Raw genomic sequence first — 13,821 nt, forward strand, 5'->3', positions numbered from 1 at the left:
GAAATCTTCTCATTTTTCACAGTTTATATAGAGTTCCTTTTATCTTAGGAATTTGGATTGCATGGGCAGTTTCTATTTTTTTTTAGTGCACATTTGCCTGGTTTGCATGTCACCAAACAGCGGTGAAGATGTGAGTTCCCAGAGAAGAACTCACAGCTGCTCCCCACTCTTTTTTTTGGTTTTGCTTCTGCACTGGGCTGAACTAAGCCCAGGTTTGGCTTAGCCTGTTGTCCAAACCCAGACTTGTAGCTAAACTCTCTCCTTACCAACTGCAAGCACTGGTCAAGAAAAAAACCTTTGCTACAGTTTGTGGTTAGAGAGGAGCGAGCCTCACCCCATAGGAACAAGGGGAGCTGCCTTGTTTATCTAGCTCAGTATTGTCAACACAGGCTGGCAGCGACTCTCCAGGGTTTAAACAGGGAGCCTTCCCCAGCCTTACCTGGAGCCGCCAAGGATTGAATCTGGGATCTTGTGCAGGCAAAACAGATGCTCTGCCCCTGAGTTACAGCCCTTCTTGTGCTTGGATGTCATGCCAAGTCAGACCTTGGCTTAGCTCAGCGCAGCACAAGAAAAACAAAAAGGACCAGGGAAGAGCAAAGTGGCTGCTTGCTCCTCTCCAGGACTCTGCATGTTTGCACACAGTGAGCCACAGTTTAGCTTGCTGGGATGTGCAGACTAGGCGACTGAGTGTTGTGCAAACCAGCTCTTAGTCTCCTTGGCCCGTAGAGCATCCTGACAGCCCGTTGCTTGTTTCCCAGGCTCCTGCAGGTATGCAAGTGTTGATGAGTGCTACCCAAAGCACCTATGAGGAAGAAGAGGGCACCTATCAGTTCTACATGGAATACCCAATTCCTGCTTACCTTGTGGCACTGGTGGCAGGGGACCTTGTACCTGCAGACATTGGTCCTAGGTAAGCTACTTTTGTCTGCCTGAGCTGTGCTCGTTGTGAGGAGCTGCTTTAGCAGCCTTTCAAATGTGCCCACAAAGTTCATTAGCCTGTATGTTTTCATTGTTTGTCTACTAGCCTGCATTTTTGTGCTGGTGGTGGAAGAGTAGAAAACTGCTTCCCACTAAGCAGAGTGATGGAGAAGGGATAGAGTGATCCAGGTGCCTTCCTCTGGCCTGTTGCATTTCCATGCTGGTGGTGGAGGAAGTGCACTGATCGAGGAAGGCTGGAGCAATCTATGCCTCCTCCACCAGCCCGCTTGCTCGCCTGCACAGAATCCTTGCTCACCTGCGGCAACCAGGCTAATGCGCAAATGCAAGGCTTGTGCTTGGAAGCCATCGAGCCAGATGGATCAGGAAAAGCTGCTCCTGGTGACATGGGACACTGCAGGTAGATCAGACCTGTGCAGCTTGAACACTGCTGACTGGTTGTGCCGCAAGACACCTGCCACACAGTGTGGCATCTCCATATCCAGGAAAATATTTGTGGCTTTTGCCTAATCATCAGTCAGGAACTTTACTTAGACCAGGGGTAGTCAATCTTTTTATCCTACCACCCACTAATGCATCTTTCTTGATGGTAAAATTTCCTTACCGCCCACCAGTGCTCGATGGAAGGAGGATTCAGCTTGTGCTGTAGAACCCCCTACTGCCCACCTAGAATCCTGAAATGCCCACTATTGGGTGGTAGGGACCAGGTTGACAGCTCCTGTCTTAGACCTTGAAATTGTCTGCAAATTGTCTGTATTTTAGGTTTCGTAACAGGGATCCAAAATCACTAGTGAATGATATAAATGGCGGAACCAGCATGAAGTCAGTGAGTTGACTGTTGCTGTCTTTGTAACAGGAGCAAAGTGTGGGCGGAACCATGCCTGCTGTCAACAGCTATCAGCAAACTCTCGGGTCGGGTTGAGCGCTGGCTCAGTGCTGCAGAGAGCCTCTATGGGCCCTATATATGGGGAAGGTAGGTTTGGTGCATTCACGCTTTTGGAATAAAATTGAAGGTATCTGTAGAGGCAGTGATTCAGGAGTTTCAAGGGCCTCTTTTCTACCCTGCCACCCGCACCTCTTGGGTACCAAGAATGGTATCAGGTATCCAATGGGTGCCTCATCCGGAAGGGTTTTATTCTGAAGTTAAGGGTGCTTTGGCAAATTGTGAGCACGCTGTTTACTTGCACAGAAAACTTGGAATAATATAAAGTCTGGCTCATTCTGACACAGAGTGCAAAAGGATCAGAATCCAGAGCTAATGGGTGAAATGTTAGACTTTTAAATGGTGGTTTTTCAAATGGTTATAATGAGCCTCCCTCAGTCAAGAATACAACAATTGTTCAAGGCTCTTCATGGAGTCATAGAATTATAGAGGTGGAAGGGACCCTGAGGGTCATCTAGTCCAGCCCCCTGCAATGCAGGAATCTCAATGAAAGCAGCCATGACAGACGGCCACCCAATCTCTGCTTAAAAATCTCCAAAGGGGGAGAGCTCACCACTTTCTGAAGGAGTCCATTCCATTGTTGAAAAGCTCTTACTGCCAGAAATTTCTTCCTGATGTTTAGTCGGAATCTCCTTACTTGTAACTTGAATCCATTGGTTCGGGTCCTACCATCCAGCGCAGCAGAAAACAAGTTTTCTCCATCTTCCATGCGACAGCCGTTCAGCTATTTGAAGATGGCTATCCTGTCTCCTCCCAGTCTCCCCTATTTACCAAGCTAAACATACCCAATTCCCTCAACTGTTGCTCATCAGGCTTGGTTTCCAGACCCTTGATCATCTGGGTTGCCCTCCTTTGCACACGTTCCAGCTTGTCAACATCCTTCTTAAATTGTGGCAGGTGAATGTGGGAGGGGAGGCATTGCCGTAGCTGTGAAGAGCTGCATTATTCTTTCATTCTCCTACTGCAAGTAGAAAGACTGTGATAAATAAGGGGCTAGTCCATTGGATTGTGTGGCGTTATAAAGGAACTCCAGAACTGATTTTGTGCAGTGTGTTACGGGGCTTGAGTCCCTGCACAAAGCCAGTCCCTGTCTTAATCTACCCCATAACATGGGAAAATCTCAGGTTTGCCACTCTCAGCTTCTCTGAGAAGTGGTGGATGTGTAACATACAGCCAACCCTACCGCTTAAATGGCAGTGCTCCTCCCACCGCACCCAGAGTGCACAGATGGGCTGGGAGAGACAGGCAGTTTTAGGGTGGCGTGATTGATGGGGTCGCACTGGGGCGCCAAAACAATGCTTTAGAACAGAGCTTGAGAGGTGAGGGGCACCAAATTTTAGCATCTCACAGGGCACTGCTGAAATTTGAGAGCCCAAATTCTTCCACTGCTGGGAAGGGGGACTCCTCCATGCATTTCCACACAATTGTGATAATTATGGCTCCAAGGTCCTGAGAGTGACCTGTGTCCTCCCCGCCCCCTCCTTGTCCCTTCCAGGTACGACATCGTTTTCCTTCCTCCCTCTTTCCCCATTGTCGCCATGGAGAACCCCTGCCTCACCTTCATAATCTCTTCCATCCTGGAGAGCGACGAATTCCTCATCATCGACGTCATCCACGAAGTGGCCCACAGCTGGTTTGGCAACGCCGTCACCAATGCCACGTGGGAAGAGATGTGGCTGAGCGAGGGGCTGGCCACTTATGCTCAGCGCCGGATCACCACTGAGACCTATGGTAAGCGGCAGGGTAGGTGGCGCTTCCGTGACCTTGTTTACATCGTTTGAAAAGAAGAGCTTGTTTCAGCAACCTGGGCGCCATTAGCAAAGGCCCTCAAGAGCTGCCATTCTTAATAGCATCTACAGTTCCTAACCCAGCACCAGGGAGCTGCAATCCTGACGCTCTAGATCTCTTGGAGCTCCTGATACTTCCCAAATAACCGTTCTCAACAAATTGGAAGCCAGGCTCAAGATACCTCCCCACGGCTCCTCCCCTCCTGGGAGCAAATTTCCCCTTCGTCTCCCCACGTCTGTAAAGCAGTTTGTCTGTCCTTTGGTGAAAGCCATCATTATTTAATCAAGATCTGAAACCATTATTTGAAGTGGGTTTTAGATCCCGCCTCAAGAGTAGCCCTAATTCCCTTCTACGATTGGATTGAAGACTTACACAAACTTGCAACGTATGAACAACTTGCAGATAAACGCAGACTTGTCATGGACAAATTCAGTGACATTTGGAATCCATTCTTAAAAATACTATAATAGGTTAAGATCTGGCGAAGTGCAATAACAACCTTACAGTTAACGCGAGGGCTGTTTAAGCAGTATCCCAAGGGCAAGAAGAGAGAAGCTTAAGTAGTCCAGAACTAGCTTTAAAAAAAGTTGCTTCAGTATTTTGTCTCAGTATGTTAATTCTAGAAGGGTAGTCAGGTTGCAGAGTCCTGCAATCCTGTATCATCTCACAATTGCTGTTAACCTTTTTTCTTTCTGTTTAATCAAATGGTACATTAGCACACATGTAACAGTAGCATCAAGCAAACCCCCCCTCCATCTATTTATATGTACCAAACCAAGAATTCTGCTCTCACAGTCTTTTAATCATACCCAACCTTGACCTCTGAAGACAAATAAGATAGGAAATCAGAGGAGAGATTGGACCACTGAAATGGAAACAACTGAATTTTAATGAGACTACTCTGGAGTCGATGAATTGTGGGTTGCGGCTTGATTCTTGGTTAACTGATACACAAAAAGGTTTCCAGTTCCATGCAGAAAATGTCCCAGTTTATGTGATGCACTTGAAAAGCTCAACATGTGGGTGGTAGCAGCTGTCACATAACTTGATTTAAAATTGCCTTTAGGGTGACACCCCTAAAGTTTACACCATTCCATCACCTGCTTCCTTGAGATCCTGTGCCATCTCTTCTGCTGAACACTGGGCGTTTCTTGGGAAGCCCAGGATTTCAACCTGGTCATTTATCTCAGATTAGCTGCTTGCTCTTGGCCTTCATTTCACCAGTTCCCGAAGCAGTGACCTACCTCACAGCAGTTGTGGGCAGAAGATTGATTGCAATCAACTGGTAGATGTCTGGACAATCTGCAGTAGATCAGAATTCTCTAAATTAAGCTGCTGAACTAAAGAAAGCTTTGGGGGGGGGGGGGAAACCAGGAGCGGATTTTTGTGTGGAAGGACTATGAGCTCAGATCCGGTTCTGGATATAAATTCCTGGGCTAAGCGTGTGCTCAGAGGCACCTTGCACCAATTCCAAGTCTATATCCTACCTACTATTTTGCAGTTGGCTCCAGTTGGGTTCCCTTGAGGTTTTAGTCAAAAACAGAGGAAGCAGATGCCACAAACCTGAAGTGTGCCCACCCCTTCTCTGTAAAATTGTTGTAACACTGAATGAACTAATTACTTCCCCTGAATCTTAATTATAATGCCAAGATTGAGGGCTTTTGCAATTTGGCAATGTAGCTTCTTGTAGTGTTTGGGTGGCCTTCCATGATGTCACAGAAGGGTGGGGACAGTCTGCCAGTGGGTGAGCTGTTCAGATGCTGGCAAGGACTGGGTCAGAATGGTGAGGCCCTGTGAAGAGAGCAGGCCTAATAGGGAGGGTCACAGGGATGTTAGGAATGGGGTTTGGAACTGGAAGCGGTCCAGAGGAGGGAAGGCAAAGGCAGAAGGCCACGAGAGGTGTGTGTGAGGGCCGGAGGGACTGGGAGAGAGAATGATCAGAGAAAAGAGGTGGCTAGGAGCTGCAATGGGAAGGGAAGCTGAAGTCCATATGTATATTTGAAATGCACAGCCAGATTTTTGGCTGCAGGCTTCAGGCACCAATACATTTTGTTTTCATGTGCAGGCGCTGCCTTTACGTGCCTGGAGACTGCCTTCCGCCTTGATGCCCTCCACAGGCAGATGAAGCTCCTTGGGGAGGACAACCCTGTTAGCAAGCTTCAGGTCAAGCTGGAGCCAGGTATGTCCTGTGTTGAGATTAGCCGGCTGGGTCTCGGCTTTTATAAAAAAGGCCTGCTCACCTTGCCCACCTCTGGCTTCCTGTTATGCATGAGCTTCTGCTATCTTGACTGTAATCTCATCCCACCCCTCCACCCCTTGAAGCCTGAAATAGGTGGCTGCATCTTGGGTCAGTTCCACAAAGCAAATTCAGTGTCGCAGAGAGAGGCCAAGCATGAAATATCACAGCACAGTGGAAGTTGTTTGTTACCAAAATGCTGCTCTAAATTAGGGGGCAGGCAACGAGCTTTCACAATGAAGTACGGAGGTGGGTATTTTGGATTTCAGCCCCGCAACACGCCCCTGCATTGTCGGGTTCCCTTCTTTCTCTCATCTCGCTGCTTCTTTACATTCTTTGACTACAGAAGGGTCTATAAGGCTGCAATCCTTACTACTAATAGTAATAATTTATTATTTGTACCCAGCCCATCTGGCTGGGTTTTCCCAGCCACTCTGGGCGGCTTCCAACAAGGATTAAAAATACATCAAAATGTCACACATTAAAACCTTCCCTGAACAGGGCTGTCTTCAGATGTCTTCTAAATGTCAGGTACCATATTTTTCGCTCCATAAGACACACCAGACCATAAGACACACCTAGTTTTTGGAGTAGGAAAACACGAAAAAAAATATTCTGAATCTCAGAAGCCAGAACTGCAAGAGGGATCGCTGTGCAGTGACAGCAGCAATCCCTCTCGCTGTTCTGGCTTCTGGGATAGCTGCGCAGCCTGCATTCGCTTCATAAGATGCACAGACATTTCCTCTTACTTTTTAGGAGGGAAAAAGTGTGTCTTATAGAGCGAAAAATACGGTAGTTGTTTATCTCTTTGACATCTGATGGAAGGGCGTTCCACAGGGTGGGTGCCACTACCGAGAAGGCCCTCTGCCTGGTTCCCTGTAGCTTTGCTTCTTGCAGTGAGAGAACCGCCAGAAGGCCCTCAGCACTGGACTTCAGCGTCTGGGCAGAATGATGGGGGTGGAGACGCTCCTTCAGGTATGCTGGGCCGAGGCCGTTTAGGGCTTTAAAGGTCAACACCAACACTTTGAATTGTGCTCACTGCCTGACAGTAAGCCTAAGCCCCATTGAACTCTGTAGGATTGTACTGTAAGAACCCCAGGAGATTACATAAGGCCTAACTGCTAGATTACTTGATGGTAATACCTCAAGGACTGCCTCTCCCCATATGAACCAACCCAGACCCTGTGATACCATCTGAGGCCCTTCTTCATGTGCTTCCTCCAGGAAGCACTCTTACGCCACTTTCACAGCTCTGGCTTCTCCCAAGTGACCCCGGAAACTGTACAGTGGTTCCTCAGGTTACATACGCTTCAGGTTACAGACCTCGCTAACCCAGAAATAGTGTTTCAGGTTAAGAACTTTGCTTCAGGTTGAGAACAGAAATCGTGCTCCAGCAGCGCAGCAGCAGCAGGAGGCCCCATTAGCTAAAGTTTCAGGTTAAGAACAGTTTCAGGTTAAGTACGGACCTCCAGAACGAATTAAGTACTTAACCTGAGGTACCACTGTAGTTTGTAAAGAGTGCTGAGAATTCTTAGGAGAACCTTAACAAACTGCAGTACCCAAGATCCTCTAGAGGAAACTATGAAAGTGGTACAAGGGTTCTATTTTATTTTCATTTTTATTTTCCTTCCCTTTCCTTTTTATAAATTTATTTATTTGTGGGGGTTTTTCAGATCAAAATTTTACAGTGACATATCCAACATACAACATAGAAACAAGATTCCAAATAATCTCCCTTTGTGGGTCCTATTGGTGATTTGTGGGTCTTATTGTTGATTTCCTCCTGCATCTTTTAGAATAATCCAAATCTTTTACCTCTCCATTGTGTCCAAAATTCACCATTAAACTACAAGTGTTATTCCAATCCTACTAACAATTTTAACTGTTTACAATGTTTTAAAAGATAAATTGTAAATTTTCCCCATTCCTTATTGAAATGTTGGTCTTCCTGATTTCCTTTCCTTTCCAAGATCCCAGGGTGGTTCATAGAAGAAAAACAGAAAATGAGAATATAAAATACATAATAAAAACAAGCCAATACCCCCCCCAAAAAACAAATTTTTAAAGCCATAGAATCCTAATCAGCCGAATGTGTGGTTGAAGAAGTGTGGCTGTGACCACAGATTCATCCCCCCCTCCCTCTTGCCTTCTTCATTTTCTCCTCTAGATTGCAAACTCTTGGCAGGTGGGGTTGCAGGTGCCTGTTTCATGTTTTGCACCATCGACACTGATGAAGCTGTATAAATAAGTCATTAAAAGCCGTAATTGGAGGAGGAGGGAAAAAAGCTGTGGACCAAGGAACCTTCTGGTGGCATTTTTGCTTGCAGCTTTACCAAGATACTACTGTGTTCTCTCTCTCTCTCTCTCCTCCCCTCCCCTTGCCTATCCCCCATCCCTCGGTCTTACAGGTGTGAATCCTAGCAATCTGATGAACCTCTTCACGTACGAGAAAGGTTACTGCTTTGTTTACTACCTGTCTCAGCTCTGTGGAGACCCAGCACGCTTTGATGCCTTCCTTCGAGTTAGTAACTTGGGTTTCAGAGGCGGGGTGTGTCCGTGTGCATGTATGTGAGACTCTTGCCTGTATGCATTTCCCTTTGAGACACCCATGAGAAAGAGAGGGATGTCAAATTTAGAAAAGGAGGAGGAGAGGCAGTATGGCATGCTTTAAGCAAGGGCTTGAAAATAGCTGTTTGCTAGATGAGGATACCTCTGCAGGAGACCGCTCAGTGAAATAGATCAGCAAAGGGTCCCAGTTAAAACAACTCAGTCAATAATAATAATAATAATAATAATAATAATAATAATAATAATAATAATAATTTATTATTTATACCCCACCCATTTGGCTGGGTTTCCCCAGCCACTCTGGGCTGCTTCCAACAAAATAATAAAATACAATAGTCTATTAAACATTAAAGGCTTCCCTAAACAGGGCTGCCTTCAGATGTCTTCTAAAAGTCTGGTAGTTGTTTTTCTCTTTGACATCTGGTAGGAGGGCGTTCCACAGGGTGGGTGCCATTACCGAGAAGGCCCTTTGCCTGGTTCCCTGTAACTTGGCTTCTCGCAGCGAGGGAACCGCCAGAAGGCCCTCGGCACTGGACCTCAGTGTCTGGGCAGAACGATGGGGATGGAGACGCTCCTTCAGGTATACTGGGCTGAGGCTGTTTAGGGCTTTAAAGGTCAGCACCAACACTTTGAATTGTGCTCGGAAACGTACTGGGAGCCCGTGTAGGTCTTTCAAGACCGGTCAAAGCAATGAGTTGGGAGGTAGTGGAGTAGGAAGACATGATAGAAAGGGTTTCATGGCAAACACCCATCTTGAGAATGTGGCCTACACGTTGCCAGAGACCTCGCTTTCACTGCTTGTCCCCCCATCCCCACAAGTGTTAAGGAAGAGATCAAGTAAGCAGCAGTTAGAACATAGAGGCTGGTGCTGGTGTAAAGTGAGGCAATACTTAAGGGGTCCTGAGTCAGAGCTCCAGAAACTGCTGGGCTGGATGCAGCAAGAGGAGCAGGAACGGGGATATATATTACTGTTGTTCTTAATATTAATAGATTGATTGTTTCATTTTAGTATCCTTATATTGTATTTTTGTTTTTCTCTGTAAGCTGCTCTGAGTGATTTTTTAATAGAAAAGCAGGGCATACTGTTCTGATCTAAGCGGCTAACATGGCAATGTATGCTAGATAAATCTCCACTGGTTTTCTCAGGCGTGGCTTCTGACTCGTTCTGCGATTAGCCTGAGTCTTGTGTTTGTGTACGCCAAGAGATGCTGCCATTTGCACCCCTGCTCTCCAATTACCAACAACTTTCTGGAGCATTATATATTTTATTTCTGCATTCAGCCTGGCCTTCCTAAAGGATTGAAGTGCCAAATAAATTAAAGGAAGTTCTTGTGGCAGATGAATGTCCTTTAGTGAATCTTTAGGAGGAAGGAGTTTCATGATTTGGGGTGTTAGTGGTAATGTGGGTCAACAATGTTGGTTTACATAAGTTCTTTCTTTCTTTCTTTCTTTCTTTCTTTCTTTCTTTCTTTCTTTCTTTCTTTCTTTCTCTCTCTCTCTCTCTCTCTCTCTCTCTCTCTCTCTCTCTCTCTCTCTCCCCTATGCAGTCTCCTGTGGGAAACAGACTTTCCTTACCTGTTTCATTTCATTTTTTCCTCTGCATGCTTGTTCCATCTCCCTTTGCCTTCTCTGTTATTGCCCTTCCTTCCCTGTTATATAGATGATTTTGCTACTTAACTGTCTTTCTCTTTCCCCTGAAACTTGCCAACTCCTTGACCCATTCTCCCGGCTCTCTTCCAGGCCTACATCGAGAAGTACAAGTTCACTAGTGTGGTGGCCCAAGATCTCTTGGATTCCTTCCTGGCTTTCTTTCCAGAACTGAAAGAACAATGCATTGAGAGCAGAACAGGTAGAGAAGAACACATTGGCTGATTTTGCTTTCATTAAAGCACGGTGAGAATAAATGACCCTGTGAGCTTCTGCACTAGCATCGCCTTCATTCCGTGGGTGTGCAGTGCAGCAGCTGTTGTGCCATTCAGACAGGGACAGAGAGAGGGGACGGCTCCGCAGTCGTGGTGCTTTGTGTGGGCCTCTTTGGCAGTCAGGTGGTAAAGAGGGTGGGATGGGATGGGAGAAACCAAGGGTCTGGAAACCAAGCCTGATGAAGAAAGGTTGAAGGAGCTGGGGGTGTTTAGCCTGGAAAAGAGGAGACTGAGAGGAGATATGAGAGCCATCTTCAAATATCTGAAGGGCTGCCATATGGAAGATGCAGCAAGCTTGCTTAATGTTGTTCCAGAGGGTAGGACTTGAACCAATGGCTTCAAGTTACAAGAACATCAGGAAGAAACTTGTTGTCTGTAATTATTATTATTATTATTATTATTATTATTATTATTATTATTATTTATATCCCGCCCTCCCCAGCCAAAGACGGGCTCAGAGCGGCTAACAGCAATAAAAGTAACACATCATTCTAAAATCAATTCATTCTAAAATCAATTCAAAATCAAATTATGGCAACCATTGGGCTAGAGTTCTATGAGGATTACCAAAGGAGGGGGTCAGGCTGTGCCTTGGCCAAAGGCCTGGTGGAACAGCTCCGTCTTGCAGGCCCTGCGGGAAATGTCAAGTCCCACAGGGGGATAGTCTCTTGTGACAGAGCGTTCTACCAGATCGGGGCCACAGCCGAAAAAGCCCTGGCTCTGGTTGAGGCCAGCCTAACCTCTCTGTGGCCCGGGACCTCTAGATGTTTTTGTTTGAAGACCATAAGGTCCTCCGTGGGACATACCAGGAAAGGCGGTCCCATAGGTACGAGGGTCCCGTAGGTAAGAGCTGTTCAACAGTGGAGCAGATTTCCTTGGAAGGTGGTGGACTCTCCTTCATTGGAAACTTGGCTAGCCACCTGTCCTGGGTGCTTTGGTTGCGATTCCTGCATTGCAGGGGGTTGATGGAAGGTCTCTTCCAATTATATGATTCTATGAGAAGCAGCAAAGAGCTGTCCCCTCTGGCCTGCCAATGATTCAACTGTTTCTTGCACTGTTGCAGCTTAAGCTAAATCTGTAGGTTGCAATTCGTAGCAAAGGAGGAGAAGGCAGGGGCTGGGTTCAAGGAAGTCACAACTGTGAATTGCTTTCGATGGCTGACTCATCACTGATACTGGAATCTGAATATAATTCATGCTGTTGCTGTTCTAAGTTCACACCACTTAGAGCTGGGAGGAGAAAAGGGAAGTATTTAACAGGGTGTGGCCTGCAGCAAAGACATGTGAAGAGCTGGGTGGCTTGTATTTGTATTTAATTTAATTGCTGCTCGGTTTTAAGCTATATATTTTCCATGGGCTCCCATCTGCAGTTTCAAGAGTTTGCCCCTGTCCTCCTTCCCCTCTCTGACTGGTTAGTGTTGTGCCTGCCAGCAGAAAGAAATCTCCATCATGAATATCGTCTCTCAAAGGTGCTGAGGAGAAGAAAGAAAGAAAACCAGGCTCGACAGAATTATGTCGCTTGTTTATTTAATTCCATTTATGAATTGCTTCATAAAGTGAAAGCATCAGCGATGAAGACATGCATAAGACAGTTTCATATGTAAAAACAGTTCAGATCTAATACAGATACATATTATGATGATGATGATGATGATGATGATAATAATAATAATAATAATAATAATAATAATAATAATAATAATAATAACAACAACTCCACTTAAAAGGCTTGTTGAATGGTGAAGGTCTTCAGTAGAGACGGCACCTGTCTTAACATTTTGTGGATTTTATGTGGTGGATTTCTAGCCTGTCTTCTAGGGTATGTACTCTTCCTAAGGTGGAGGTGATCCCAGAAGCAAGCGAGGGTGCACTTGGCTCCTCCATCTGAGCAGGCATGTTAAACTACTGCAAAATTCCTTGAAGGCCCTCCTGAGCCTGTGGAACTGCCTGCCACTCCCTGCTCAACAGCCTTTGACACCCTGCTACTTGTTAGGGTTGTGTTTTAAACAACCCACAGATTTGTGCAAAGCTGTGGGGTCGTGTCTCAGAGAAATAGAAACTGCTCAGAGCAACAATATGAAGCCACATGCAGATTGCGTGGAAAACCAGGCTTATCTGGTGTGCATCTACTTTCCCCGTCAAAGCACATGTGGTTAACTGGAATGCCAGCCTCCACTGTTAGCTTGTTTTGGCAAGGATGCCTGCAATTCTTCAAAGTGGTCCAGCATAAGACCATGCAAGTCCAATCCTTTCGTGTGCATCTCCCCAGATATTCCCTGTAGGTCACCTGCTCATTGAATCATCGTAGCCCTGGGTCATATTTAAAAACCTTCTATATCCAGCCCAAGCCTTACCAGATATATTCCATCTACCATTCTGATCCATTGCTAAAATCTGAGAGCCAGTGTGGTGTAGTGGTTAAGAGTGGTAGATTTGTAATCTGGGGAACCGGGTTCGCGTCCCCGCTCCTCCACATGCAGCTGCTGGGTGACCTTGGGCCAGTCACACTTCTCTGAAGTCTCTCAGCCCCACTCACCTCACAGAGTGTTTGTTGTGGGGGAGGAAGGGAAAGGAGAATGTTAGCTGCTTTGAGACTCCTTCGGGTAGTGATAAAGCGGGATATCAAATCCAAACTCTTCTTCTTCTTCTTCTATATTAAAAGGAGTTGTATCCAATGTCAGCCCTATTCCGAATAAACCCATTGGAAATAATGGATGTGACTGACTGAGGTTCATTAATTTCACTGGACCTTCTTTGTTGGATACAGCCAAACATGTCACAAACTGAGCATTGTACAAACAGAAAATTAAAAAGTTAAGAGTCAGAGTCCAGGGAAGCTTGGGTAAACACAAGAGTTTTCAAGCAGCATTTAAAGTTCATTGCAGTCTCCACCTCACCGGTTACTCAAGGAAGGGGATATCACAGGCTATTGCTCTCATCAAGAAGATCCACTTCTGCATTGCCATGTGGTGACAAACCATTTTCTGTAGTGGCTGCCCGTTTGTGGAATGCTTTCCCCAGGGAGCCTTACCTGGTGCCTTCGTTATATACCTTTAGGCACTAGGCAAAAACATTCCTCTTCAACCGGGCCTTGGGCTGATTAACATATGATACCCTTTTAAATGTTTTTGTGGGAAGGGAAGTAGGTTATTGGTCTGTTCTTTTTTATTATATATTTTCTGTATTTTTTTATCTTGCATTTAATGTTGTGAACTGTCCTGAAACCTACAGATGGAAGGGTGGTATAGAAATGTTAATAATAATAATAATGGTCATGAACTGACCTGCAGGGTCTCCTTGGAAGATCTTAAAAGCTTGGCGTGATCTGTACTGGGGCAGATGATCTGCTAGGATTCCTGACCCCAAGCTGTGTCATATCCAAGGACTGCAGTGTAAACAATAATAGTGTTATTTCATGGTATTATCTGA

General features: G+C 45.8%; 1 protein-coding gene across 2 annotated transcripts in view; it reads left to right on the top strand.

Annotated features, from left to right (window-relative positions):
• Positions 1-13,821, top strand: part of RNPEPL1 (arginyl aminopeptidase like 1) — a 30,097-nt gene that overhangs the window by 8,560 nt on the left and 7,716 nt on the right. Inside the window, exons 3-8 of one of the 2 annotated variants that reach the window (XM_083739343.1) lie at positions 759-910; positions 1,793-1,909; positions 3,375-3,610; positions 5,733-5,846; positions 8,312-8,424; positions 10,212-10,320. In XM_083739343.1, coding sequence (XP_083595469.1) covers positions 759-910; positions 1,793-1,909; positions 3,375-3,610; positions 5,733-5,846; positions 8,312-8,424; positions 10,212-10,320 — 841 coding nt within the window. Of the gene's footprint in view, positions 1-758; positions 911-1,792; positions 1,910-3,374; positions 3,623-5,732; positions 5,847-8,311; positions 8,425-10,211; positions 10,321-13,821 lie in introns of both variants that reach the window. The other variant, XM_083739342.1, reaches the window with a different exon arrangement.

Source organism: Podarcis gaigeae, assembly GCF_964106915.1.
Source record: "Podarcis gaigeae genome assembly, chromosome: 5".
Classification (NCBI taxonomy): Eukaryota; Metazoa; Chordata; class Lepidosauria; order Squamata; family Lacertidae; genus Podarcis; species Podarcis gaigeae.